Consider the following 24563-nt stretch of genomic DNA (forward strand, 5'->3'; position numbering starts at 1 on the left):
CCATTTGATATTTTGATATAAAATTTGGTTCATATGCAGTCGCAGTAGAGGCTCATCATATCCACTGCCTTCTCATTTCTATGTAACATCGAATTACTGCCTTTTTTTGTAAAAAATCCCGGGGTAGTTGTAGTCAAAACATCAGCCCCTTAATGGCCGTGGCCGTCATCCTGCTTCTGCTCGGGGTCCAGCTTGATCATAGTGTCAATACGCATGATAGCAATGCAAGCCTCAACAGCACTCTTCAGCTGCTTGATCTTGCTCATGCTGGGCTCAAGAACACCAGCCTTCAAAGTGTCGTGAACACGTCCCTTCATCAGATCCAGACCGTAGTTACGGTAGGTCTTCTTCTTGGCAATGGCCTTCTCCTCCTCATTGGCATCGCCATCCTGCACACGCTGTGACAGGGCGTGGCGGACACGGAGTTGAGCGACCAGCTCGGATGAGTCCTTGGCCGCGTTGACGGCAAGAGTCTTGGGAATGACAAGCAGCGACTGAGCGAATTCGCCGATGGCAAGTTGCTCACGAGAGCCCTAGAAGAGGGTTAGGATTTTAGAGTACGAATGATGCAAACGAAAGAACATACCACTGTGACGGCAAATTCCTCCAGGTAGATGTGGAGGGCAGTCTCAACGGCACCACCACCAGGAACAATGCTACCGCTCTCAAGGGTACGCTTGATGGCGCACAGAGAGTCATGAACAGAGCGCTCCATCTCGTCCAAGCTGAACTCGTTTGCACCACGGAGGATGATAGAGGCAGAGGTGTGGACCTTGGTACCCTTAACCAGAATGCACTCGTCGTCTGAGATACGCTCCTGGACCACCTCCTCGGCGTGGCCGAGGTTTGAGGCCTCGAACTTCTCGTCTCCGTTCAAGTCGGACAGAGTGCTGACCAGAGTAGCACCGGAAGCCTTGGCGATGCGGCGGAGATCCTCCTTCTTGCAACGGCGAACAGCCATGGCGCCCTTCTCGACGAAAGTCTTCAGAACCATATCATCGATACCCTTGGTCGTCAGGATAACGTTGGCGCCAGACTTCAAAATCATCTCAACGCGCTCCAAAACAATACCGGCCTCCCGCTCGCGGATCTTCTCCAGTTGGTCGGGATCATCCACTGTGATCTGCACACCAAGCTTCATTCGCTCCTTTTGCAGGTTCATGTCCAGACAGGCGATCTTGGCATCGGTGATGCGGGTCTTCATGGCCTGGGAAGCAACAGTGCAGTTCAGAGCGTAGCCGTGAACAAGAACAGACTCAGTACCGCTCTTACCGTGAGCCTTCAGCAGGTTCACAGCCTTGACCGGGTACTTGGTCTCTCCCCTCTGGTTTGTTGACTTCACCTGAAGCATGGCATCCACACACAGGTTGGCAAAGAAATCCGAGTCGGAACCAATGATCTTGCTAGACATCGAGGTCTTTGCAATGTTCACCAGGCTGTCCTTGCCCAAGCTATCCACCTTCGTTGTCACGTTCTCGTTCATGTACTTGACAGCTTCCCGCAGCGCCAGGCGGTATCCGTTGATGATAGTCGTAGGGTGTATCCGGTTCTTCATCAGCTCGTTTGCTCTGCGCAGAAGTTCCGAAGCAATCAGGACCACCGAGGTTGTGCCATCGCCGACCTAGTGTTGGTCAATATTGAAGGACCCGATGCTCCCATTGGGTGAAGGGTTCATACCTCCTTATCCTGCTGCTGGGCCAGGTCCACCAGGATCTTACCCGCCGGGTGTTCGATATCAAGCAGCGACAGAATAGTGGCGCCATCGTTTGTCACGGTCACATCCTATCGTAGCGAGTGTTGTTAGAAGCTGTCCGCTCAAGCTCTGCGGGATTCTGCCATATTCCATACCCCTATGTCATCCACCATCATCTTGTCCAGACCCGAGGGACCGAAAGAGCTCTTGATGACATTTGAGATAGCCTGGGTCGCGAGAACTATTGACCACTCAGTAAAAGCAATTGACACGGCAAGGTAATTCCATTCAACATACCATTCTGCTCCCGGACATCGGCACCGGTGATTTTCTGTCCGCCCAAGACTGTGTGCGAGCTTAGTTAGTCCGCTGCTTCGTTTAGAATAAGGGACGGGACTTACAGAGAGTGTCCGCGTTCCGCGGAGCCTCGAAGATGCCTGCCATGGCGGATGAAATGAAAAAACGAGGGCTTTCGAGTGCGATGGCAGAGCTCTGCTTGCTGAGACGGGGGGGGGGGGTTTTGGTGGATTGACCGCGCTAAAAGTTCTGCCCGGCGGTGTGGGGAATGAAAGATAACATCCCACTTGTGCGAAGAGTCATCCCCCCGAATTTCGCCCTCACATTCTGCTCTCGAGCATAGCTCATCTCTTCTTCTCCTAGCCAGGCGCTCGTTCTCATTCAACATGGCTAGCCAAGCCCCGACTGACGCAGCCCCCGCTGCCGAACCCAAAACCCTGCCCGATCGCAACCAGGCCGCAAACCCCGCCGAGGGCGAGTCGAAGAATGCTGCGAAGAAGGCCGCAAAGGCTGCCAAACTGGCTGCCGACAAGCTGAACAAAAAGGACAAGGCGAAGCAGGAAAAGCCGAAGCAGGAGAAGAAAGCGCCCGCCAAGAGTAAGAAGACCGACGGTGCGGCGCTCATTGGAATTGATGTCGCCAAGGAAGAGGATTTCCCCGAATGGTAGGGACAAATGCTCCTATTCGTGCCATACAATTTTAATTAACATTCGGCCAGGTACCAGCAGGTTCTTACCAAGGGTGTGTTGAGAAACAAAACCAGAAGAAGCTGGATCTAATACTTGTTAGGTGACATGTTGGATTACTATGATGTTTCGGGCTGCTTCATCCTGAAGGTATCTTATAACTAATTTGTCTGATTATCCGAGCATATTCTAACGGTCATGAACTAGCCCGCCTCTTATCATGTCTGGGAAACCATCCAGCACTTCTTCGACACCAGGATTAAAGGAATGGGAGTCAAGAAGTAGGTCTCATTACATCAACTTTACTTAAAATTGTATATACTGACCTTTTTTGCTTTAGCTGCTCGTTCCCGCTTTTTGTTACTGAAGGTGAGACTCGCGCTTCACAACGACCAAAAAATTGTGTTCTGACGATCGATATTCAAAGATGTGTTGAAGCGTGAGAAGGATCACATTGAGGGCTTTGCTGCTGAAGTCGCCTGGGTCACTCATGCGTATGGATCTCCCTCTCCAATGAAGTGATGATGCGACGGTCTTCTAACTTCACATTCAAGTGGAAACACCCCCCTCGAGAAGAAGATCGCCATTCGCCCTACCTCGGAGACCGTCATGTACCCTTACTATTCTAAGGTATGTCCATCGAGGTGCTTTCCCCAGTGCAAATATATGTCCAATTGCTAACGTATTTCAGTGGATCCGCTCTCACAGGTAAATCTCCCTTCATCGGGATGTCCTCCAACATATTACCAACCACTAATTCCCGAATTTAGAGATCTGCCCCTTCGTCTGAACCAATGGAACTCAGTCGGTATGTTTTCGTTGATGGCATTGACTAAATCACTCATATATACTGACACCTTTTGATAACAGTGCGCTGGGAGTTCCAGCACGCCACTCCCTTCCTCCGAACACGTGAGTTCTTGTGGCAGGAAGGCCACACTGCCCACCTTACGGAGGGTGCTGCTCGCGAGGAGGTGCTTCAGATCCTTGACTGGTACTCCGATGTCTATGAGGAGCTTCTTGCTGTTCCCGTTGTCAAGGGACAGAAGACTGACAAAGAACGGTTCGTGTACCACTTCCCATTTGAGGGAGCTATGCTAATTTTATCTTAGATTTGCCGGTGGATTGTATACTACCACGTGCGTATACCAAGACTGATGAGGCCATTGTTGCGTTGATGGGGCTAACAAATTCAACAGTGTTGAGGGATACATTCCTGCCACCGGTCGTGGTATTCAAGGCGGGTACGTATTTCCCAGCTTCTGACAGGTTAATTGAGCACCTTTGCTAACATGATTCCCAGTACATCTCACGGTAAATATGAATACGAGCGTCCAACAACTGAAACAACTGAGACTAACATTATCCTCAGGACTTGGTCAAAACTTCTCCAAGATGTTTGACATCACTGTTGAGGACCCGAGCAATAAGCCCGGCGAGAAGAAGCCCCCTCTACACGTGTGGCAGAACTCCTGGGGTCTTTCCACCCGCTCTCTGGGTGTCATGGTCATGATTCACAGCGACAACAAGGGTCTGGTCCTTCCCCCTCGTGTTGCAGAGACCCAGGTTGTCATCATTCCCGTCGGTCTCACCGCGAAGACCACTGATGAGGAGCGCACCAAGCTTCATGCTGAGATAGACGGTCTTGTTGCCGTCTTGAAGGCTGCTGGCCTTCGTGCCGAGGGTGACTCAAGAGATACTTACTCCCCCGGTTGGAAGTTTGCCGATGTCAGTTAACCTCAAAGATACAAATACCCGTGCACAGCTAGAAAGATATTGGCTAACTTTTTGCTACAGTGGGAGCTGCGTGGTGTTCCTCTTCGCCTGGAGTTCGGCCCCGGTGAGTCGGCCGGCCACTTTGTCACTACTGCCCGCCGTGATATCCCTGGCAAGGAGGGCAAGGGCACTATTCCCATCCCTGATCTTGCTACTGCTGTCCCTGAGCTGCTGGATACTATCCACCGTGATATGTACAACCGTGCTGATGAGCAGTTCAAGGCTCACCGCAAGATCGTTTCTAACTTTGATGACATCGTTCCATTCATGAACGACAAGCACCTTTGCATCGTGCCCTTCTGCTTGGCCGAGGACTGCGAAACTCAGATTAAGAAGGATACTGCTAAAAAGTCAGAGGAGATCGCTCAGTCTGGGCCTGCCGACGCGAAGGCCCCCAGTATGGGTGCCAAGTCCCTGTGCATTCCGTTCGACCAGGCTCAGTTTGGCGAACTTCCGGCAGAAACCAAGTGCATCAACCCCAGCTGCAACCGCCTTGCCCAGAAGTGGGTCATGTTTGGCCGTATGTTTACCCCTTCCCCATCATATTTGTCTGCGATGAGCATAATGCTAACCTCATCTTTAGGCTCTTACTAAGCTGGTTGATTTCATTTGCATTATCCATCCAAATACTGGCATCTGCTTCGCAATGGGGACAATCATTCATTGACCCTTTCTTTCTGCAAGGACTCGGGGTTTAAAGAAAATGGGAACCATAAAGTCGTGCATCATCTGCAAATCGTTTCCTATGTCTGGCGTGGGTAACAGGGGGTTTCCATTACTGACGTTTACCTTGCGATTTGTTTCATTGTGGAGTCGGGGTCAGGTAGCTAGTTGCAATGTGCCTATGAGGAGAAATGAGCAATGTTTTTTCAAGAACAGACTATGTAGATAGGGAATACCAATCTTATATCGTCCTTCGCCGAGTTCCTACTAATAAAATCTAGAGGCGTGGTGCTGATTACGATTATTCTCTGTTATAAGAGGGGCAAATGGTCATTTGACTAGATTGCCTTCGCCGCCTAAGAGGACACGAGTCAGGATCACGACTCGGAGTGAGGGAGGGTGATTTGATGGCCTTTGTCTGGATGGAGCAGATGCTCCTTGTTAGACAGGCGTGGACATCAGCGTTTGATTCGCTCACAGGGACCGACCTCCCAACACTTGGTAGCACCACAGCCCGCAGAATCACAAGTATAAAACCTGTCAAGCATCGAGGTCATGGCGAACCGAGTAGTGTGAGTGAAGTGTTTTTGCGGCGGCGGACCAGCTTTATATAATTTAGCGGGTGGGTCAGCGGCGGCTGGAACCTCCTACACTTACGATCACCTATGACAAATTAATGCCCACAACAAATGATCCCATCTCAATATCTGGGAGTTGCATGTTTATAAAAAAAAGCATGTAAATACATGAATTCTGTACGAAAACATTCTCCATATGGCCCTGCTCTCGATCAGGTTCCCTATGGTCCTCTTGACGGTATCCGTACTTTCCTAGAAAAGCATGTTGCTGGGACAGCAGTATCTATTATCTTCTCTAGAAACAAAACCCATTCCGTTCAAGTGGTCATTAGAAGCCTCGCGAACTTGATTCTCGACCCTTTTAAAGACGTTAGAACTAGCACAGGGTTAGAGAAGAGGAGGAAGATTAGGGAAGTGTGGCACAAACTAAGACAATATGCTGCATTTACTGCTGGTCTGAACATTCGAATCAGTATTTGTAGAACTGGTTTTGAAGGGTTTAAAAATCAAACTCCTTTGATACTCACGGACTGCACAAAAGCGAGAGCCGGCCTGGGCCCAGTCACCACATTTCTGACAGAGAATACTGCGAGAGCTCTCATCGACAGATTAGTTGCAGAATCGTTCCTCCTTTTGCATACAGTGTAGATGTTGCCCTCCAAAAGAACAAACCAAATGAATCAGGTTAGCTTCTTGGGGGTACAGTTAACACCCCTGGACATGCAGCCAAAATCTCATACCTTTGTCCGCAGGACGAGACGACTAAAGGACTGGAAAAAGTAATGACAAAATAAGAAGCAGCGTCACAGATATAATGGGAGCATCCTCTCGAGGTTATGGCATTCTTATCCGTATTCACATCTGAGCTAGGCAATAATCACATGACCTCTATTGACTTCACGTCGCGTGCCTTATATATACAGACCAAACTTGCTCAGATTTTTGATGTTAGTCCAGATGTTGTCGGTAAAATCGATCTTCGATTTCTTCTTATAAGCATTAATATGAAGGCTAGATGAAAAAAAGAAGCATGGTTGAAGCAGGAGTATATAAATCGGTTCGCGCCATAGTAAGTATATAGTAGTAGTAGTAGTATACAAATGCGAAGGAATGACAAAAACGCCCCCCCTCCCCCGGGACCGGAATAAGCACATCCGATGATAAGACATGATAAAGTAGGAAAGCTTTTGGTCGCGAGGACCGGCGGTGGAATGCCATGATAGCAGAGATAGCAAAAGGATAGACAAAGGGTGAGGTAGTAGTATATAATAGGAGAGGTAAAGAGTGGAAAAGATGATGAGTTGGTAGGAAATCGGTCGATAGTGGAAGTTGGTGAGAGAGTAGCAGGAGAGAAAGGCTTCAAACTTTGAGACCAGGCGCTTCGAGAAGTTCAGAATCGCTATACAAAGAAACAGACACTGAGTGATCAAGCAAGCTTTTGGCAGAGGTATCATGAAAGCATCATATCATGCGAGAGGAGGTATTCTCCCGACTTGAAAAGAAAGTTGGGCATTGCCCGTTTAATAGGTCTCGACTGAGTGGGCTCCTCGCAGTTGCATCCTTGCACGAGTCAGAGGAGACAGGCTGTTCTCGCAAGCGGGCTGGGAGGAGTTGGAACGCCGCACGCGTTGGGGCCAGCTCATAAATTTGTGTGCGTCGCCGACTGTCGCGGAATCAATCACGTAGCGAACATTGTTCTCATCCACGCCTTCGATTTGTACACGAGGCGGCGCACCCACACTGGGGAGATGGATAATTTCGTCGTCACTCTCCTCATACGCGTCGCGGGAGCCGTTGTTCCGGCCCTGAGAGGAGTCGGAGTGTGCCTGCATGCAGTACACCGCTCCAGGAGTATAAGGTCTGTCGGGGGTCGAGCGGGGAGCGGTAGAGAGGTTGTTTGTAGACTCGGAACGCATTCGGTCTCGAGACGATGGAGGGTTGGTGGATGTAGAGTTGGAGGTCTTGTCATTGCTTGCGCGAAGAAGAACGTCCATATAAGTCAGCTGGTTGCCATCAGATGTTTGAGGTGCGGCAACAGCCTGGGGCTGTTGAATTTGAGTCAACAATTCCGAAGATGGGAGGGGGGGCGTCAGTATGTCTCCGGCGCCCAGGAGAGGATGAGACCCTGCGGAGAAAGCCCTTGGAGGGAACACTAGTCGAGATACTTTGGCGAGATTCGGAGTTCCTCTTGTGTTTCCTAAAAGAGCCTTTCCTCATTATCTTAGAGAGTTGACCAGCAGAAGCACTCCGGTTTAAGCCCGAGCTATGAGAGAACCGGTCCTGATCCGAAGGTGTGAAAGGCGGACCAGCAGTAGGGACAGGGACGCGCTTAAATGCATCATGGGAATTAATCTCGCGAACGATGGCATCTTGCAAAGTCTCGTATGTTGGGTGAGGGCTCATAGCCTGAGTAGACATGTACGCTTGCTTGAAGAGGTCCATCATCTCAGACACCTTGAAGCGAGGCGATGGTTGACCTGAACTGGGAGTGGGTTCTGGCAATGGGCTGTTCATAACTTCCGCGATGCTCGGAGCCCGCCTCATTTCGTAATTGGAAGGAGTCGGCGGTTGAATGGCACGATGCGAGATCTTCGGCCGTCCTTGAGTGGCTATTTGCGTATTGATTGAAAGATCTCGAACATTCTTTCTCGAGGTCGACCCCGACGAAGGAGGCGGAGAACGCGACTTTGGAGTTAATGATGATGCTCGGACAGTTGTAACGGGTGCTTGCAATTCCGGAGGGCTTTCAGCACTGCTGCTGCCCTCAGAACCATCGCTGATAGGGAAAGGCAATGTCGGGCTATCAGGCAAAGGAGTGTTGCTCCATCGCTTGCCTTGCTTGTAAGCAGGAGGGACACCCAACCGCTGAATAGCAGCGGGTGGCTCATTATCAGCGGCATCCTTCTCCTCCGGAGACAGAGTAGGTGCTGATCTTTGCAGGCGTATTAGGGTGCTGGCGTTTGACGCCTGCGACGAAGCACCAGAGGAACGATCTGGAGTAGACCGATTTCGAAGGTCTCCATCCGACATCCAGCTTCCCTTTTTCAGGTTGAGATTTCTCGAGTCGCGTCTCTTGCCGTCTGAACCCATGGGACTCAAGCCGCGTCGTCTACCCGGAGCCGGGGGAGATGAGCGAGAGCTCAGTGCGGACGATGAGCGAGTTTGACCGCCATACTTTGCAATATTCCTGTCCGCAACATCTTCTTGATATAACGCAGATAATATTCGAGAACTGGCAAAGCCTTTTCGATGTTGGATACGAAGAAATCTCGTCATGTTTCGTTCCGCGACATCTTCATTGTAAGGACTAGTGGGAGGCGAGGCAGGCGTGGGGATTGTTTCTTGATATGGCCCAGAGATGAACAGAGCATCCATCAAGTCGATATGCCTAGAATTGGAATACCTGGGAAATCCAAAGCTAGTAGAGACAGAAGGCGGTAGCTGGGACTGAGAAGAAACCGGCCGCGTGCCCCCCATGTGCTGGTGCAGATCTTCGAATTGCTTGTCGATCTGATCAAAATGATGAGACACATCCATAGACTGCGATGATTTTGAACCGGGCGATGGGAGACCTGGTGACGGCGGCGCGACAGATAATCGGTCCGGCTCGAGGTGATTTCGAGTGGGTGACGTCGGGGTGCCATAAAAAGATTCACCCGCCTCATCATTCGCCAATCCAAGCCTTGTTGAAGGTCGCGATGAATCCTGCTCCTGCTGCTGAAAGAATTTCTTCAGCGCAACCATATTGACAGTTGTGCAGCACATGGGATCATGCGTCGACGTTGATCCGCAGGTGGGATCGGAGGCGCGCACGAGACGGCCGAACGAGTGACGTTTTTGGAGGGAGAAAAAAAAGGTCTGAAGCTAACGAGAAGTGGAGTGACTAGACCAACGGTCGTCGTGAAGAATCGAGCGATCGGGGCATGTCATGGCAGCATTGAAGCTCAACTGGAGACCGTCATACGGATCGGAGTTGCCAATGCTAGGTGAAGGTCGCCATGATGGAAAAAGGAAGAAGAACAAAAAAAGGTGCCATGACGAGAGGGTAGCGGAGACCTGCCTTGTCAAGTGCCTTGTGTGCAGATCCAGCACCCTTTGGTGTGCCTGGATCAGGGGGAAGTGGCCCGGTCTTCTCCATAGTCCATCGCCGCGGGCACAAATGGGGCCAGGCCAATGCGGCCTGGCCGTTCGAACGCTAAGAAATTAAGAGTGCTCCATCTGCCGATGGTTCTGACACATGTACGGCCGATTGTCACACTAGGATATCTTCGGGAAACTCAAACGGACTGGAGGACTGCACACGACTGCCCTGCCCTACACCCTGCCCTAGCTATACTTTAACGATGCCCCTAACCAACACGAGGGGATGTAGAACCCAGTTGGGGCCTAACTGGGTCGGCATATGCAGCTAGCAGAACCTTTCTCCGGAGTCAACGTCCAGGCTGCATAATAGGCCGTAAGCTCGTAGCTTCCAGCCCCAGTTCCAAGCAATCAGGAGGTCCACATGACAAGACTTCCATGACAGACAACGACAATGATCCCGTCAAGACCCGCGAGGCAGCCTGGCGGGGGCGCTACCTGGCGGGAAGTGGCCGCAGTGTCCTCCGAAGGATGCCCATTCCAATGAGAGCCCTTGCGATGGGGGTCAGATGCGGGCGCATGACGCCAAGTGGGAGACAGCCGAGCGTGGGTTAGGGTTGAAAATGGCAGGCAATGGAGCCCCCAATTTCCGCCCGAGGCACGATTGGTGTGATGAGCGTGATCGACGGGCATACCAGTGGAGCCTCTCGTTCAGCGGAGCGAGGCCGCGAACCGAGTGCCAATTTTGGTTCGTTGGGCGTATCCGAGAGCTCGGAGTCCTGGTACCAATGGAGCAACCCAGAGGCCCGGAGCGCGCAGAAGGCGTCACGAACAAAACCGCAGATCCAACTTTCGGGAGTCGAGAAATTTGCGATGTTGGCAAAAACTTGGAAGGCAGGATCTCAATGTGCCTCTCCGCCGTTCCCCGATGGAGTCGATGGGCGCGAACTCTTCAGGGGTTGCGAATCGAAACACTAGCTCGAGTCCAAACCGTCAACTGGACCGCTGGCCAGTATGGAACCGTGGATGGCCATGTCGATCTGGGCGCAGGTGTCAGTCGCTGCGGATTGCGGATTGCGCAGTCGACTCCCCACGGGCAAGTCTTGTGTGACTGCTCGAGGCGATGCAAACCGGTGCCCTCCAGTTCTCGTGCCCTGATCCACTCCATCTCATGTTAGATTCAGATCTATCGATGCCGATGCCGATGCCGATTGAGATTTGATTTCGATGGGTCCCCGATCGGCGTACTGTGTGAGGTGTCGAGGTGTCAAAGGTGAGACAAGTGCGTAGTGCTCATTGCTTAATCACGGGGCACGCACTGCGATAGGCAACCCGCCAGGCCGCTCACCCACATGGCACCAGTGCTACTGTGCGGCGTGTGTGATGCGAACTTCTTCACCGTGAAACATCCTGCAGGATCGCTGGGATTCCGCCGGAATCGGCTTTGACTTGTCGTGATGCCTCGTGCCTGGTTCGTGCCAGGTGCGCCAGGATGCAATATGGTCCTATCAATGCACACCACCCCACATCGTCCAATAAAGGGTTCTACGAGTCACATTTGGTAATTCAAATCTACATAAGCATTCCAAATAATTTAAATTAATCTATTCTTCATCCCGGTCGGTGGTCCCTGCAGTGTACTCCATGGCAATCTCACTAAAAGAGAACCACGCCTACATTTAGTGTTGGACGGGACATAGTGGATTGCATAAGAACGGAAAACAACATTTGGCCCGCGATCCTTAACAGAGAATAAAATATATGGTCGAGGCCTGCATCTAGTTCATTTATCAGTGTGTCGGAGAATAACAAACAATTAAAATAGATTAGAGGGGTACTGTACCGCCAGGCGCATGGTAATCTCCTCAGACTTCTGCATGATGAAGGAGGAGGGGTCCTGCAGACTGTTAATCATTACTATGCCGATACCTTGTCTTCAATTCGTCAAGAAAGAGTCATGGTAAGGTTTGAAAATCTTGGACTCAGTGATGGTACATGGTTCGACATGGGCAGAGTGCTGCAAGGGGTACACTTGAGCAACGAGGACCAAGCTGTTTCTGATATCCATGATATCTTGAAGGCTTACTATAAGGTGGCTATGAAACGTTTCATGGCCAACGTCGTGATTCAGGTTTGCGAGCGATACATACTGAGAGACGGTGGCCCGGTGAAAACACTTTCACCTCTTTTGGTCGGCGAATTTGAGGAAGACAAATTGACGGAAATTGCAGGTGAAAACTTTGCAACGGCGAGAAGGCGAAATGATTTGCTTTCCAAAGCGTCGCGTTTTCGAGAAGCTTTAGATATTGCAAAGCGGGCCATCATCTGATCTCGCTGAGTCCACTGTATTTGGGTTCAGGATGATGGACATGTAGCGGGTTTTTAAGGATAAGTCGGAAGTACTTAATAGGATCATCGGTTGAGGGTGACTATTGGCATCACTGGGTGGGTGAAAGAGGAATCGAACTTTGTGATACCTGGCGAGTCATTGGTGCCGACTCGGAAGTGTTTGCACTACGATGGGAAATAGAACCGCTGATGAACCTGGGCAATGCTATCTCGGCACTAGTCACCAGCGCGGGATGGTCTGTTGCTGGACGAGAGGTTCTATCCCGCACCTTCTTCGCTACAATCATGAGCGCAGTGATGTTGTCAATGGGTCTCATGAAAGTTGCCCGTATTGTCCACAACCCGTTCAGCGTGGCAAAATCTCGTGCTGATATAGCAGAAGTGCTTGCGGATGCACTTATCAGCAAGGTCCAGGGAGAAAGGCCCGTTACCCTGATCGGCTACTCTCTTGGATCCCGTTTGATCTTCTCCTGTCTCCAGAGTCTGTCAAAAAGAGGGGCGTACGGGCTGGTCGAATCGGTCATCATGATGGGTTCTCCGATCCCGTCAAATGAGGAGCACTGGCGCCGCGTGCGGAGCGTCGTGAGCGGTCGGGTCGTCAACGTCTACTCCGAGAACGACTCCGTGCTCGCCTTTCTTTATCGGACTAGCAGTTTCCAACTTGGTGTTGCTGGACTACAAGTAGTTGAGAACGTCCCAGGCGTTGAAAACCTCAATGTGAGCGACATGATCAGTGGCCACCTTCGATATCAGTTCTTATTGGGAAGGATTATCAAATCGATCGGACTACAAGACGTCGATAACTGTTGGTATCACCAGCTAGGTACTGTGTACACAGTTAAGTGGACAGTGTGTATGCTCCAAAGCAAAAAGTCAATTGATTCTTGTTGATAGATGTAGATAGATGTTCAGTCTAGTTGGAAAAACACCCCTAGATCCCACACGCCGGCCTTCGGCGGTCACAACACCGAGGCCACAGCCCAGCGCAAGAATGTGTACACCAAGCAAGGGATGTTATCCATCGGTCGCTAGCAGTGGGTCACAGCCAGTTTGTTCTGACAGGAGAATATATCCCGACAATAACCAAGAAGTCGAGCGCGAAGAAGCTGTTCTTGCGATTGAGGACAAGCGACAGGAGGCAGAGAAATTACGACATGAAGAGGAAGCTGGGGTGAAAGATCCTGAGTCGTCTATTGCCCGCGAGACCCTCAATAGCCGTGAAGGATTTGGAGAGGAAACGCGCATGGAGAAGCAGGTCAAGTCTCGAACCGAGGAGAATATGACGCAGCATCGCATTGTGATGATGAATGTGGACGACGAGGATTATAAGTCGCCTCTGATGGACCATCCTGGGAAACACTCTGCTATCTAGGCTGGTGATATACCAAAGCTTTCAACATGAAGATGCGTGTACAGAATTCAAGGGGATATTTAGATGCAGGCATATATTCAATTTTGAAACCAAGACTCTCAGTCTGATCTGTGATATTCTTTTGCTCACCGAGTACATCATCATTGAGCCGGACCTGGTCTCCAGCAATACCCACGCTTGACGGTGAAAACGTGGAGAAATCTCGCCCCCAGAAATTTCGCCCCCCAGAAAGCTACCGGGGAAACAAGCCACATACGGAACGACTGGGCTCTGATTGACTGATTGATTGATTCAATTCTCCGGATGAATCGAATCCCAGCTTCTCCACGTGTGGCTTGGAGCGAATTGGCAGAAATGAAGGCGATGGCACAGCGCTCGGGGAAATTTCGGGGGAGTCCCCATATTAACTTTACTCGACCATTGGCTTCAAACATCGCCCGTCTGAGCCTGCCACTATCTATTGACATCTCGTGAAGCCTTTTGAGTTTCTCCAGCGAGACGCGATCCAGCATCATTCAAGTGGCACTTACAATCCCAAATGTAATATAAGTTTGCGGGTGGAGCATCCAAGCTCTCTGATACCCCGTGGGCAAAACTCCAACCCGAGGATATTGCGATAAAGGCCCGGGGGAGCAATGCCTCCTTTAAAATATATATAAGGTGATTCTCATCCTGTCAATGGCAACCTGAGAAGACGATCACAACAACAATCATGGCCGTCTTGTCAGTTCTAAGTGTGGTGCTCGGTGCCACCGTCTCAACCGCATGGGGTCAAACCCTGACGGGCGAGATGATCGAGAAGATGGGAAACAACACTCTCTTCACTCGTTGGAGACCCTATTCTCATTTCCTTGCTCCGGCTGGATGGATGAACGTATGTTCCTCTCCGTTGGTACCTCTTCAATGGACTGATGTTAACACTCATCTAGGATCCTTGCGGCCCTATGTACGATCCGGCCCAAGGTCTTTATCACATGCATTACCAGTTTAACCCTAACCACGTCAACTGGGGTACGAATCCATCTTCTACATAATTAAACTATGTGCTAAGTTCATTTAGGCAACATCTCATGGGGACACGCAACCTCCCCGGACCTCCTAACTTGGACGGATGTGGATAACTCTCCCACTGATGGACTCGCTGCCTGGCAGAACGGTCAAGCGCAGTCGCTTGTCACCACCAACCTAACCAGCGACCACCACGAGCCAGCGCTGTACAATCACCTGGGTATCTTCTCCGGAACAGCCCATCCTGTCAACATCTCTGGTGTATCAGACGGCACCCTTCTCGCTTTCTATACATCTGTTTCAAGACTTCCAACAGGATACAACGTGCCGTATTTGAACGGAACCGAAAGCCAAAGTATGGCATACTCTACTGATGGTGGTGTCACCTGGCAAGAATACGAGAACAACCCGATCATCAGCAGCCCCCCTGAAGGCTGGAACATCACTGGCTGGCGTGATCCCTTCTTCCTTCCAATCCCGGAGCTGGACACGCTGCTCAGCTACCCAGAGCCTCATTACTATGCTGTCTTCGGCTCTGGCATCAAGGGTGTTGGTCCTCGCATGCCATTGTACAGCGCTCCTGCTTCTGATCTCACCGACTGGACTTTCCTCGGTGCTCTCTGGGAGCCAGTAGCGAACAGCACCTTGGGTTCGTTGGTGGAAACCGGCTCCTATGGGTTCAACTTTGAAGTTTCCAACTTTTTCGAGCTTGATGGCCGTTACTTCGTCAGCATGGGCGCTGAGGGCGGTGAAGTGAGCTTCCACGACCGACGGTGGTCCTTGTGGAATGAGGGCACTGTTTCAGCTCGCTCTAACGGCAGTGTTGCTTTCAACCCTATTGCAGGTGGTGCCGCCGACTGGGGTCTTCTCTATGCGGTAAGAGGAAGAGTGTTATTCCACAGACTGCCACATGATGCTGACATGGCGTGATAGATTACATCGTTCAATGACACCAAGAACAACCGTCGTATTCAGTACGGATGGGCAGCGGAGGACATGGACAACTTCGGCATCACTCAGCAAGGTTACCAAGGAGCATTGTCATTGCCTCGCGAGCTGTTCATCAAAAACACCGTCGGTGTTGTCCACAACCCTGCCGACACCACTCCCGGCAACTCCCGCTACTTCCAAACCTCCAACGGCACCTGGACCGCCAGCACTCTCGGTGTCCGTCCAGCCAGCGATGTCGTCGAAGGTCTTCGCCGCGGCTCCCACCACACCAAGACTCAGTGCAGCCGCAGAATCTGCGACAACACCAGTCGACTCCCGCTGCCCAGCAAGCTCAGCAACTCTTACGAGCTGAAGCTGGTCATCAAGAACACCACCGGTGCCACGGGTGTGACCGTTGCTTCCTCGCCCGGCGGCGAGGAGTACACAAACATCTACTACGACCCGGCCAAGCACTCCGTTGTCCTCGACCGCCTCCACTCCTCCCAGATCAGCATGTTCCCCAACACAACGCTTGCCGGCCACTTCGAGCCCTACCGACTGAACAGCGCGGGCACAGAACCCATCGAATTGGACATCTTCGTTGACGGCTCTCTCGTCGAGGTCTTTGTCAACGACCGCTTCGCTCTTACTGGCCGCATCTACCCCAGCCGGGACGACAGTCACGGATTTTCTTTGTACTCTGCCCCTGGCGCTCACGTCCAGTACTCGGATATTGAGATCTGGGATGGCTTGGTCAACGTCTGGCCTCAGAGACCGTTGAACAGCAGCTCCGAGCTTGTCTTTGACACACCCGCTGAGACGAACAACTACACTTGGTGGCTGGGGAACTAGAAAAGGTACTTTCTTTGAGAAATGTATTATTGATAGTTTGGACAAAACGAAGTGCCATTTTTTCTGTCTCCGATGGCTCATCGGCTCTGTATCTTCCAAATTCTCGACTACTTGCTGAACCCAAACGTACTCGAATATATCTTGACTCAATATTACATACAATTCGAGGCAAATTTTCGAGACTGAGTGTTTCTTGGAGAAAAGACGTCCTGCCATGCCTTAACGATATATAGTTCCAGCTTGCCCCGCCAAGGAGCTATGACCACATTGAAGGTCACCTTGTCCTGACCCCATCGAGAATCCAACCTCATCTTTCAACCAGCTACCCATATATTCGCTTCATTCGAACTCTCTGCAAGCTCCAGTCTCTTCAATCCACTAAAGCCCTTCAGAGCCAACAATACGTCTTCCAAAGAATCAGCAAGAACCACAAATAACCCACCAACATGACTTCACCACCACCAGCAACAGTGAAAGCCTGGCTCTACAGCACCACCACAAACGGCCTCGAAAAGAACCTCCACCTCGAACCATCCGCCTGCACACCCCCACCCCCCCCCAAAGCGACGAAGTCCTCGTCCAAGTCCTCTCCACAGCCCTCAACCCCGCCGACTTCAAAGTCCCCGAAATGGGTCCCCACGCCAGACTGGTCATCGGCACGCCCGCCTCCCCAGGCATGGACTTCTGCGGCCGCGTGGTGTCCACGGGAACCGGTGCAACGCATCTCTCCTCAGGCCAGCTCGTCTTCGGGTGTCACAGTCGCCCGATGAAATTCGGGTCGTTGGCCGAGTACCTCACCATCCAGGCGGGACTTATTGCGCCGGTGCCGGAGGGCGTGCAGGTTGACCATGCGACTGGGGTGGGTATTGCGGGGCAGACGGCTTATCAGACGTTGGCTGGGTATGTGAAGCGTGGTGATAAGGTGTTTATTAACGGCGGTTCGGGTGGGTGTGGATTATTCGCTATTCAGGTTGCGAAGGAGATGGGGTGTCATGTTACGACGACGTGTTCGACAAGGAATGTCGAGTTGTGTCGTGGGTTAGGGGCGGATGAGGTTATTGATTATACGGCTGTGGAGGATCTGGTTGCGACGCTGAAGGAGCGTGGTGTCGTGTTTGATCATGTCCTGGATCATATTGGGCTTCCTTCTGAGCTTTATTTCCAGTCACATCATTTTTTGAAGAAGGGAGGTGTGTTTGTGCAGGTGGGGGCGTCGGCGATAGGGACGTTTGTTGGACGGGTTGGGTGGCCTTCGTTTTTGGGGGGTGGGAAGAGGAAGTATGTGATTTTCATGTTTACGAATACTCATGAGCATATTGTCAAGCTTGGGGAGTGGTTGCAGAAGGGGGTGCTGAAGGTGCAGGTGGATAGCGAGTATGACTTTGAGGCTGCAGTCAAGGCATTTGAGAAGCTTCGTTCGGGGCGTGCGAGGGGGAAGATTATCGTACATGTGGCCAAGCAGTGAGTATTCATGATGCCTTGACTAAAAAGTACATGTACAATATCATTTCCTCAAGAATGTCAGCGCTGCCACAGCCATCGCATACACTCCAGGTTGAATCGCCGGTGCAAAGAACGGCGAGTGATTACTGGGTAACTCATTGACCGTCCCCTTCGCAACAGCCCCATCCCAAGTCTCCTCGTCAATCCCACCAAACATCCACATCACATACGGCGCCCCCACAGCCGTCGCCAGCAACGAAAAGTCCTCGCACGCACTCGGCCGCTCAATCTCAACCAGACTATTCTGGAAATACGACTCGAAACTGGCGCGGAGCTTATCAACCGAGCCCGCATCGTTGACAGTAGCCGGCGTCGAGTGCATCCTCACGATTCTCGGTTTCTCCACGGCACCACCAGCCCGGCACTCCGCCTCAATGACACGGTGAATCGCAGCACAGACACGCTCACTCACACGGGGATCAAAAGTGCGCACATTCAGCTGTAGGTCCAGATGGTCGGGTATAACATTCGGCGAGTTCCCGGCATTGATCTCCCACACGAGACCACAGCCACTTCACCAGGGACAACTTCACGAGAGACAATCGTCTGCAACTTCGTCACGATCGAAGCACCGATGACGATTGGGTCAATCGTCGTCTGCGGCGAGGAACCATGCCCGCCACGACCGAAGACCCGCACGTCGAACGCATCCGCCGCGGTGAGGAACCGTCCAGCTCGGAGATGGACTGTTCCAGCACGCATGCGCATGACATGCTGTGCAAGGACGACGTCTGGCATGGGAATCTTCGAGTATAACCCGCCATCCAGCATCGCCCGCGCGCCATCCAGGTGTTCCTCAGAGGGCTGGGAGATACAGATCAACGTCCCGGTCCAGTATTCCCGCGCAGCGTGGAGTAAAGTCGCGGCGGTCATGAGGGACGTGACGTGGGAGTCATGGCCACAAGCATGTGAGATGGGTTTAGACACCCCGTCTGCATCTTTGACGTGCCGCGCACTCGCGTAGGGTAGACCGGTCTTCTCTTCCAGCGGGAGAGCTTCCATATCCGCCCGTAGGAGGATTGTCAGGTCCGTCGCCATTGCGGAGGACACCTGCGACGCCTTGCCCGCCTATGTTTGTGTGCCCTTCGTAATTCAGGGCTCGACATCGCCTTGAGCCATGCCGCTCAAGAGAGCTGAGAGGGCAAAAAAAGTTCCTGAGGTAGTGGAATTCCTGATGTAATGTTAGCCGTCATCACCTGGTGTCTGTACGCAATGTACTCACATGTGCGAGCGCTGCAAGCCTGGCGTCAAGGCCCCCAGCAGCCGCAATCTCCTCCCCTTCGTAAAACAGGAAATCCAACCGAGCAGCAAGACGCTTCAGATGACACTCGTTTGCCATAATCCCATCGTAACTGATTTTGCGAAACTCGGCCAGCGTGTCGACTAATTTTGCGGGCTACTGTGACGGAGGATTCCTCAAGAAGAGCAAGCAGTTTTGTGTCGGTCTGAAATTGTTGGCCTTGAGCCATGGCTGTACACTCATTCCCGAAATTGGCTTGACCAGTACACACTGAGCAACTGTTTCTGAAGCCACCGCTAAGGCGTTAGCGCGAGAACCTTCATTGAACAAGCCACACCCAATTGAGGCGCAAGACAAAATTCTTTGATACGACCATTATCTTGCCAACTGGAATTATATGGTACGCCTTTATTCTTTGGTTCTTGAACAATAAACCTTTAGTGGCAACAGTATTATGCGGCGGCATAGTGTTGCGGCCCTCAGTTTGACGTAGCTTGTGCAATAAAGGTATCCGCGCTAATGCCTTGGCGGTGGCTTAAGAAAGAGTTGCTCAGTGTGTATTGGTCAAGCCAATTTCGAGATATGATCTCTCCGTTTGTGCCTGAGGAAAGTGCAGAATAGTATCACTATCCTCATTCTGGACCAACCCGGCTGGAAGAAATCATACTCGGGTGGAACATCTTCGTCTAAATACTAAGCATGTCATGTTTTCGGGTGAGGTATTCCAACGCCCACATCTCTCGCTGGATATTATCGCAAGTTGTGACTTTTCTGGAACAAAACAGGCTGCTCCATGGGTGAAGGTTTTGCTGTACTCATGTAAATTTGATGAAGAGACGTAGGTTCGTGGGAAAGTCGCATTCACTGCATACATAAGAACGAAACAAAGACCGAAAAGTTAAAAAAAAAAAGGCATCACCTTCAAACCTCCTCACCGCAGTCTCAATAAATCAAGCCCCGAAGAGCGCATCAGGCATGCCCTTAGGTAGCCTCACCAACGTCCTCGCCCGACGCTCCCTTGGCCACCTCGGCCTCGTCGCCGGTCTCCTCGACCTCCTCCAGGTGTTCCAGGTCTGAGGATTCATCGCCAATACCAGAGGATTCGTTACTTGTCGGGGCATTCTTCATCACCTCTTTGTAGGCGTTGATTTGCAATCGAAGACGGGAGAAGCGCTTTGAGGCGGCACCCTTGGTGGTGCTCTGCTCGATAGCCACGGCCTCCCAGTTAACCTGTATGCCCAGTCAGCATCATTCAAACAAAACACTGAAAGAAGTGGCTTGGTTTTCTGCTCCAAACGCTTGGTTCAGGATAGCTGGAGATGGGAACTACTCACATTGGGCCCTGCTCCCTCCTCCTTCATAGCACCGCTGTGGGTGAGGACGTCCCACAGGAGCATAGTCGAGCCAGGGATTTGATTGTCCTTGGTCGCCTGGGTGGCTCTGGTCGCCTTGGTGGCCTTCTTGGTCTTGGTTACTTTGGTCAAGTATTTCTTTGGCTGGGGGCCCTTCTTGGCCTTGTCGGTGATCGGTGTCATTTCGGTCCCGGAAGCCATTGCGAAATGCGAACGTCGTCGAGTGGTTTCGGTGCAGTATACTGTGTTGGTATGACTGATGTTGGTATGGGATTCGCGAGAGTAGTAAGAGAAGAGAGAGGATGAAGAAGAAAGTCCAAGTGAGAGACAGTCGCAGCTTTTATAGTCCACTGTGTATGCCCATAGTGGGATGTATTAGGGACACTCGCCTCACAGCACCCGATCCACTGACAGCAATGCGTGTCAATTGTGACGGGCCGTGCACATAATGATGATAATGGAGAGAAGCGAGGAAATTAAAAAGTTCTCCTTTCTATGAAATAGCATTCATTTTTCCTGAGATTTGCATTCAATTTATCCTCATTTCATGGGGTTTCTGCATCATGGCCGATCCTGTCTTCAAACTCGCGTAAACCTGAAAAAGCATAACCCATCACATCATTTTAGGTACAATAACACCCGTATTCTCGCATCCTGAACATCATCACCCAACAGAGTCATTTGATCATTCTAGTCTTCGTTTGTGGCCACTCTTCCTTATTGTCCCCTAGAAGATCTTCCTACTGTGCCACAGATCCCCTCTTTCGTTCCCTTGGCCTTGGTTCTTCTCTCTTGTAACTTCCGAACACGGGCACCCATGTTGGAATACAGGCTTTGAGCTTTTTTGACCGTTATTTGAAGATTCTGAGAGATAGTGACGTGGTCGATCTATTGGGCGAACTGATTTGCTGATGGATCGATTATGATCCCGCGCGGGGGCCCGGGGGGTTGGTGCCTCTAGATCATGCACTGGAATATGTCCGTGACAAGAAGGAATTTTTCCATGCTGCCACTATGTTCAAAGCACATCCACAATAGGAGGTGGTCTTTTTCATGAAAAGAACCTTGAAATCATGGGTCGTAGGAGCAGGATCCTTCGGCTGATTTTTCGGTTGCTGCTTGGTCTGCAGGATTGACATGGTAGCCTTTCTCCTTGCCTTTTTGGTAGCCGAAGAGATGATGATAGATAATAGGCAGTAGTAAGAACCGGGATGGTGATAGGCTGGACGAGGATTGCCAAAGGCTTGGGAAGGTGAAGCGCAAGATGACGAGGAGTAGAGGGAAGTCTATAAGAACCTGTAGGAACAGAAAAGAAGCCTTACTAAGAACTGGTGGCTACTGGTAGAATTATGAGATTCCAAACGCAATAAACTTAGACACGAAATTCCTTCTTCGGGCTTACACCAGGCCCAGCACTCGTGTTCTGCCTGCCAGCCATCCCGGAATCTCAGGAATATCCTGGGGAGCCGTGCTTCACTGAAGAACCATCAAAGTTCCCTTTTGAGACCCCATTATTCTGACTTCTCTTCCAGGTCATTCTTGTCCATATTCTTGTCCCGCTTTTCGAGCCGCTTTTCGATGTAGTAGAGTCGCGTACGAGCGACACCGATTGTTATTCCAAGCTCCTCTGAGATAGGCTGGAGGTTGTCCTAGTTGTAAATCCTTTAACCGAAGACCTTGATAGGAAGCTCTTGGGCCTTGGTCATCAAAATTAAGTACATACCTTGGACATGGAATTGCAATTTTTGACGCAAGCACACAGGAAGGTGAGATCCTTCTCTGCCTGGGTCTGGACATTTGGCCTCTCGAGAGGCTTTAAGGTCTTGTCTAATTTCTCACTTGGCATCTTGCCCATTGAGGATTATCAGTGAGAATAGATGTCTGTAAAAGAAGGTGAGTACAAAAGTGCAGATATAGTAGACGACTGTGGGGTATAAGTAGGGGAGCTTACTGAAGAGGTAAGTACTTGAAGTGACTGGAACTGATAACGAAGATATTAAGGTTGGTGAAGAGACCCGGAGAGAAGAGGGAAAAGAGAAAAAAGGGTTGCATTTGCTTAAATGTTCTTCCCAAGATCATGTGCCACTATGGCCGGCACTTCTACCTCATCTCACTTCGTACTCCCGGGGCCGCAGTGCTGCTGCTAAACGGACGCGGAGAAATTGCCCAGAGTTGCTTTAGCCACTCCTGTAATTATGAGGATGCCCCTTAACTCACGTTCTTTGCGTGCGCATTATCTTGGGTGAACCATGGTGTACACTGTTTTCTCGGTGGATGCAATATATCTGTTCGTCAGAACCATCGTTATATGCTTCTGGTGTAGAATACCCAAGACCATCTCAAGAGAGATTGGACACACGGGAAAGAAAGTTACTATCGGAAGGTAGCATATAGAGTACCCCCTGCAGCTCATGCCAGCGGAAAGATTCCAGTACAAAAAAAATCATAGCAAAGGCTACTGCTTCATATTCACATTGCCATTGAAATTGTAGTACATTGAGCTTTTTGAGGACCATTTGCAAGGCAAAATATTTTTTGAATTTCATTTCTTCGTTAGAGATGGTATCCTAGAGGTTAAGACTGATCAAATGCCCTCTGTAGGGACTCCCTCACGGCCTCTGCCAGAACGGTGTAGGCCCCACGGGCAGCATCCACGGCACCATCAATCAAAGCCTCGTGACCTGTTCGCTGATCACCAGCGGCGAGGGAAGCCTTCGAGCTATCACCCTTGAGCCAAAGCTCTGTGATCTCATCCCGAGCAGGCATATATGCCACGACACAAGCAGACACAATAGAGCGATGCTCGGCCGGATCGGCATCCAGCATCAACCGTGGCGCAGATGACGAAGAGTTTGTTGAGTCATTAGAAACTAGAGCAGCGACTCCACCGGCCACAAGATCCAGACAATCGATATGCGCATCGGCAATAGCAGCTGAAGCGGCGCTAATACAGCCCGCCAGAACGTTCATCATGCCCCACGAGGCATCGTGCGAGTCTGGCGCATCGCCCCACCAGCGGTCATCTTCAGCTTCAAGGATAGTGATGGTAATGTCAAGCCCACTCTTGGGCCAGCGCTCCGCAATAATGGCGCCGCGCAGAGCCGTTTCGAGGTGGACGCCGAGATCGCGCTCGCTTGAATCCCGGACATGACCCTTGCGCTTACGAGCCGCGAAGGGCGCATACTTGACGTGGGTTGTCAGAACGAGGTTTGGGGAGAATGCGGCCGATCGAGGCAGCGGTTTCGGTCCATGGACTGTGCAAGCGAGCTTCAGAGCTGAGGAAGGCGGGATCAGAGATTTGGGATTCGCACGAGCGGCGGTGAGAGACGCGGAGGGTTCGAATTCGAGGTAGGAAGAGCCTGAAGCTGAAGGGATGAGACCGGTCTTGAGGACTGACGTGCGAAAGTGCCATAGGTTAGTTTGATATGCTGGCGCGGACAAGTTGTCATCGTGCATACAGATTTTCCTCAACTCAGCGGGTTGTCGCTGGCGCTGTGAGCGATCACCAGCCCCGGTGCCGGTTTCAAGCAGCGAGGCATACACCGGGGGCCTCGTGCCGCCCGGAGGCCCATTGACTCGTCGTCTGTCATTCATGATGTGTGTGCTGGAAGGTCGATAATCTTTGGAAGGTAACGCGGCATGGATCGCCCAGAAACGGAAATCTTGGGTGTTTGCATTGTTTGCGAGGCCCCACCCATCAGCTTTTCTCAGTTTTCTTCGCTGTTTCGCTTTCTTCCTCTTCCACACTCCTCTGTGCTGTGTATGCCCTGGGTCTGCAAACCTTTTCATGCCAAAGGAGCTTACCCAGGGCCCAAATTATCTTTGTCTGTTCCTCTTCTTGTGCACTAACCCTCTCGTGAGTTCCTTCGCCCCCCTGCACTGCCAATTCCACGCTCTCCCCCCGTCTTTATGAGGAAAACGATCCAAATCTCTGTTCGGCGACCAAAAATGGGCCAAGAACAACATGCACTACCATCTGATGGACATTACATTATCATGCCATTATTCAATCAGTAATTGCAATCGGCATCAAAGCTGACTATCATCGAAGACAGGTCCTTCATGATCGTCACTCACTGCTCTACGAAGCACGTTGCCCACAGTCAATTCCAGCAAGGTAAGCTCGCGCTTTTTGAAAATTTCTTTCTCCACCACACCTCATCATGATGAGAAATATTTTTTTT

The 24563-nt window shown here is 51.2% G+C and overlaps 9 protein-coding genes across 9 annotated transcripts; 4 read left to right on the plus strand and 5 right to left on the minus strand.

The window, feature by feature from the left end:
• Nucleotides 1–149: 149 nt before the first annotated feature.
• Nucleotides 150–2371, minus strand: N7532_005162 (chaperonin-containing T-complex alpha subunit TCP1; the record flags this gene model as incomplete). Its single annotated transcript, XM_056617656.1, has 7 exons — nucleotides 150–533; nucleotides 587–1621; nucleotides 1678–1782; nucleotides 1849–1934; nucleotides 1991–2038; nucleotides 2095–2230; nucleotides 2315–2371. The coding sequence occupies 7 exons, from the start codon at nucleotides 2369–2371 to the stop codon at nucleotides 150–152; spliced, it is 1851 nt and encodes a 616-aa protein (XP_056473815.1).
• A 5-nt stretch (nucleotides 2372–2376) lies between these two features.
• On the plus strand, nucleotides 2377–5046 carry N7532_005163 (proline--tRNA ligase; the record flags this gene model as incomplete). The annotated part of the gene is made up of 16 exons (XM_056617657.1): nucleotides 2377–2654; nucleotides 2709–2731; nucleotides 2780–2826; nucleotides 2884–2957; nucleotides 3017–3045; nucleotides 3104–3170; nucleotides 3231–3306; nucleotides 3368–3384; nucleotides 3447–3484; nucleotides 3547–3739; nucleotides 3789–3815; nucleotides 3876–3920; nucleotides 3980–3990; nucleotides 4049–4404; nucleotides 4474–4972; nucleotides 5036–5046. 16 exons carry the CDS (start codon nucleotides 2377–2379, stop codon nucleotides 5044–5046), a joined length of 1791 nt encoding a protein of 596 aa, XP_056473816.1.
• Nucleotides 5047–7213: 2167 nt separating this feature from the next.
• N7532_005164 (uncharacterized protein) lies at nucleotides 7214–9437 on the minus strand (the record flags this gene model as incomplete). Its single annotated transcript, XM_056617658.1, has 2 exons — nucleotides 7214–7738; nucleotides 7818–9437. 2 exons carry the CDS (start codon nucleotides 9435–9437, stop codon nucleotides 7214–7216), a joined length of 2145 nt encoding a protein of 714 aa, XP_056473817.1.
• Nucleotides 9438–11730: 2293 nt separating this feature from the next.
• On the plus strand, nucleotides 11731–13494 carry N7532_005165 (uncharacterized protein; the record flags this gene model as incomplete). The annotated part of the gene is made up of 3 exons (XM_056617659.1): nucleotides 11731–12058; nucleotides 12184–12839; nucleotides 13258–13494. The coding sequence occupies 3 exons, from the start codon at nucleotides 11731–11733 to the stop codon at nucleotides 13492–13494; spliced, it is 1221 nt and encodes a 406-aa protein (XP_056473818.1).
• A 712-nt stretch (nucleotides 13495–14206) lies between these two features.
• On the plus strand, nucleotides 14207–16284 carry N7532_005166 (glycoside hydrolase family 32 protein; the record flags this gene model as incomplete). Its single annotated transcript, XM_056617660.1, has 4 exons — nucleotides 14207–14368; nucleotides 14424–14505; nucleotides 14819–15378; nucleotides 15436–16284. 4 exons carry the CDS (start codon nucleotides 14207–14209, stop codon nucleotides 16282–16284), a joined length of 1653 nt encoding a protein of 550 aa, XP_056473819.1.
• Nucleotides 16285–16912: 628 nt separating this feature from the next.
• N7532_005167 (NAD(P)-dependent alcohol dehydrogenase) lies at nucleotides 16913–17749 on the plus strand (the record flags this gene model as incomplete). The annotated part of the gene is made up of 1 exon (XM_056617661.1): nucleotides 16913–17749. The coding sequence occupies one exon, from the start codon at nucleotides 16913–16915 to the stop codon at nucleotides 17747–17749; it is 837 nt and encodes a 278-aa protein (XP_056473820.1).
• A 39-nt stretch (nucleotides 17750–17788) lies between these two features.
• Nucleotides 17789–20580, minus strand: N7532_005168 (uncharacterized protein; the record flags this gene model as incomplete). Its single annotated transcript, XM_056617662.1, has 6 exons — nucleotides 17789–18226; nucleotides 18292–18855; nucleotides 19010–19170; nucleotides 19675–19713; nucleotides 20023–20257; nucleotides 20362–20580. 6 exons carry the CDS (start codon nucleotides 20578–20580, stop codon nucleotides 17789–17791), a joined length of 1656 nt encoding a protein of 551 aa, XP_056473821.1.
• A 1310-nt stretch (nucleotides 20581–21890) lies between these two features.
• Nucleotides 21891–22234, minus strand: N7532_005169 (uncharacterized protein; the record flags this gene model as incomplete). The annotated part of the gene is made up of 2 exons (XM_056617663.1): nucleotides 21891–22016; nucleotides 22103–22234. The coding sequence occupies 2 exons, from the start codon at nucleotides 22232–22234 to the stop codon at nucleotides 21891–21893; spliced, it is 258 nt and encodes an 85-aa protein (XP_056473822.1).
• A 719-nt stretch (nucleotides 22235–22953) lies between these two features.
• N7532_005170 (3' exoribonuclease family protein) lies at nucleotides 22954–23973 on the minus strand (the record flags this gene model as incomplete). Its single annotated transcript, XM_056617664.1, has 1 exon — nucleotides 22954–23973. The coding sequence occupies one exon, from the start codon at nucleotides 23971–23973 to the stop codon at nucleotides 22954–22956; it is 1020 nt and encodes a 339-aa protein (XP_056473823.1).
• Between the last annotated feature and the right edge of the window lie 590 nt (nucleotides 23974–24563).

Source organism: Penicillium argentinense, assembly GCF_028826775.1.
Source record: "Penicillium argentinense strain IBT 30761 chromosome Unknown utg000005l_segment0_segment0, whole genome shotgun sequence".
Classification (NCBI taxonomy): domain Eukaryota; kingdom Fungi; phylum Ascomycota; class Eurotiomycetes; order Eurotiales; family Aspergillaceae; genus Penicillium; species Penicillium argentinense.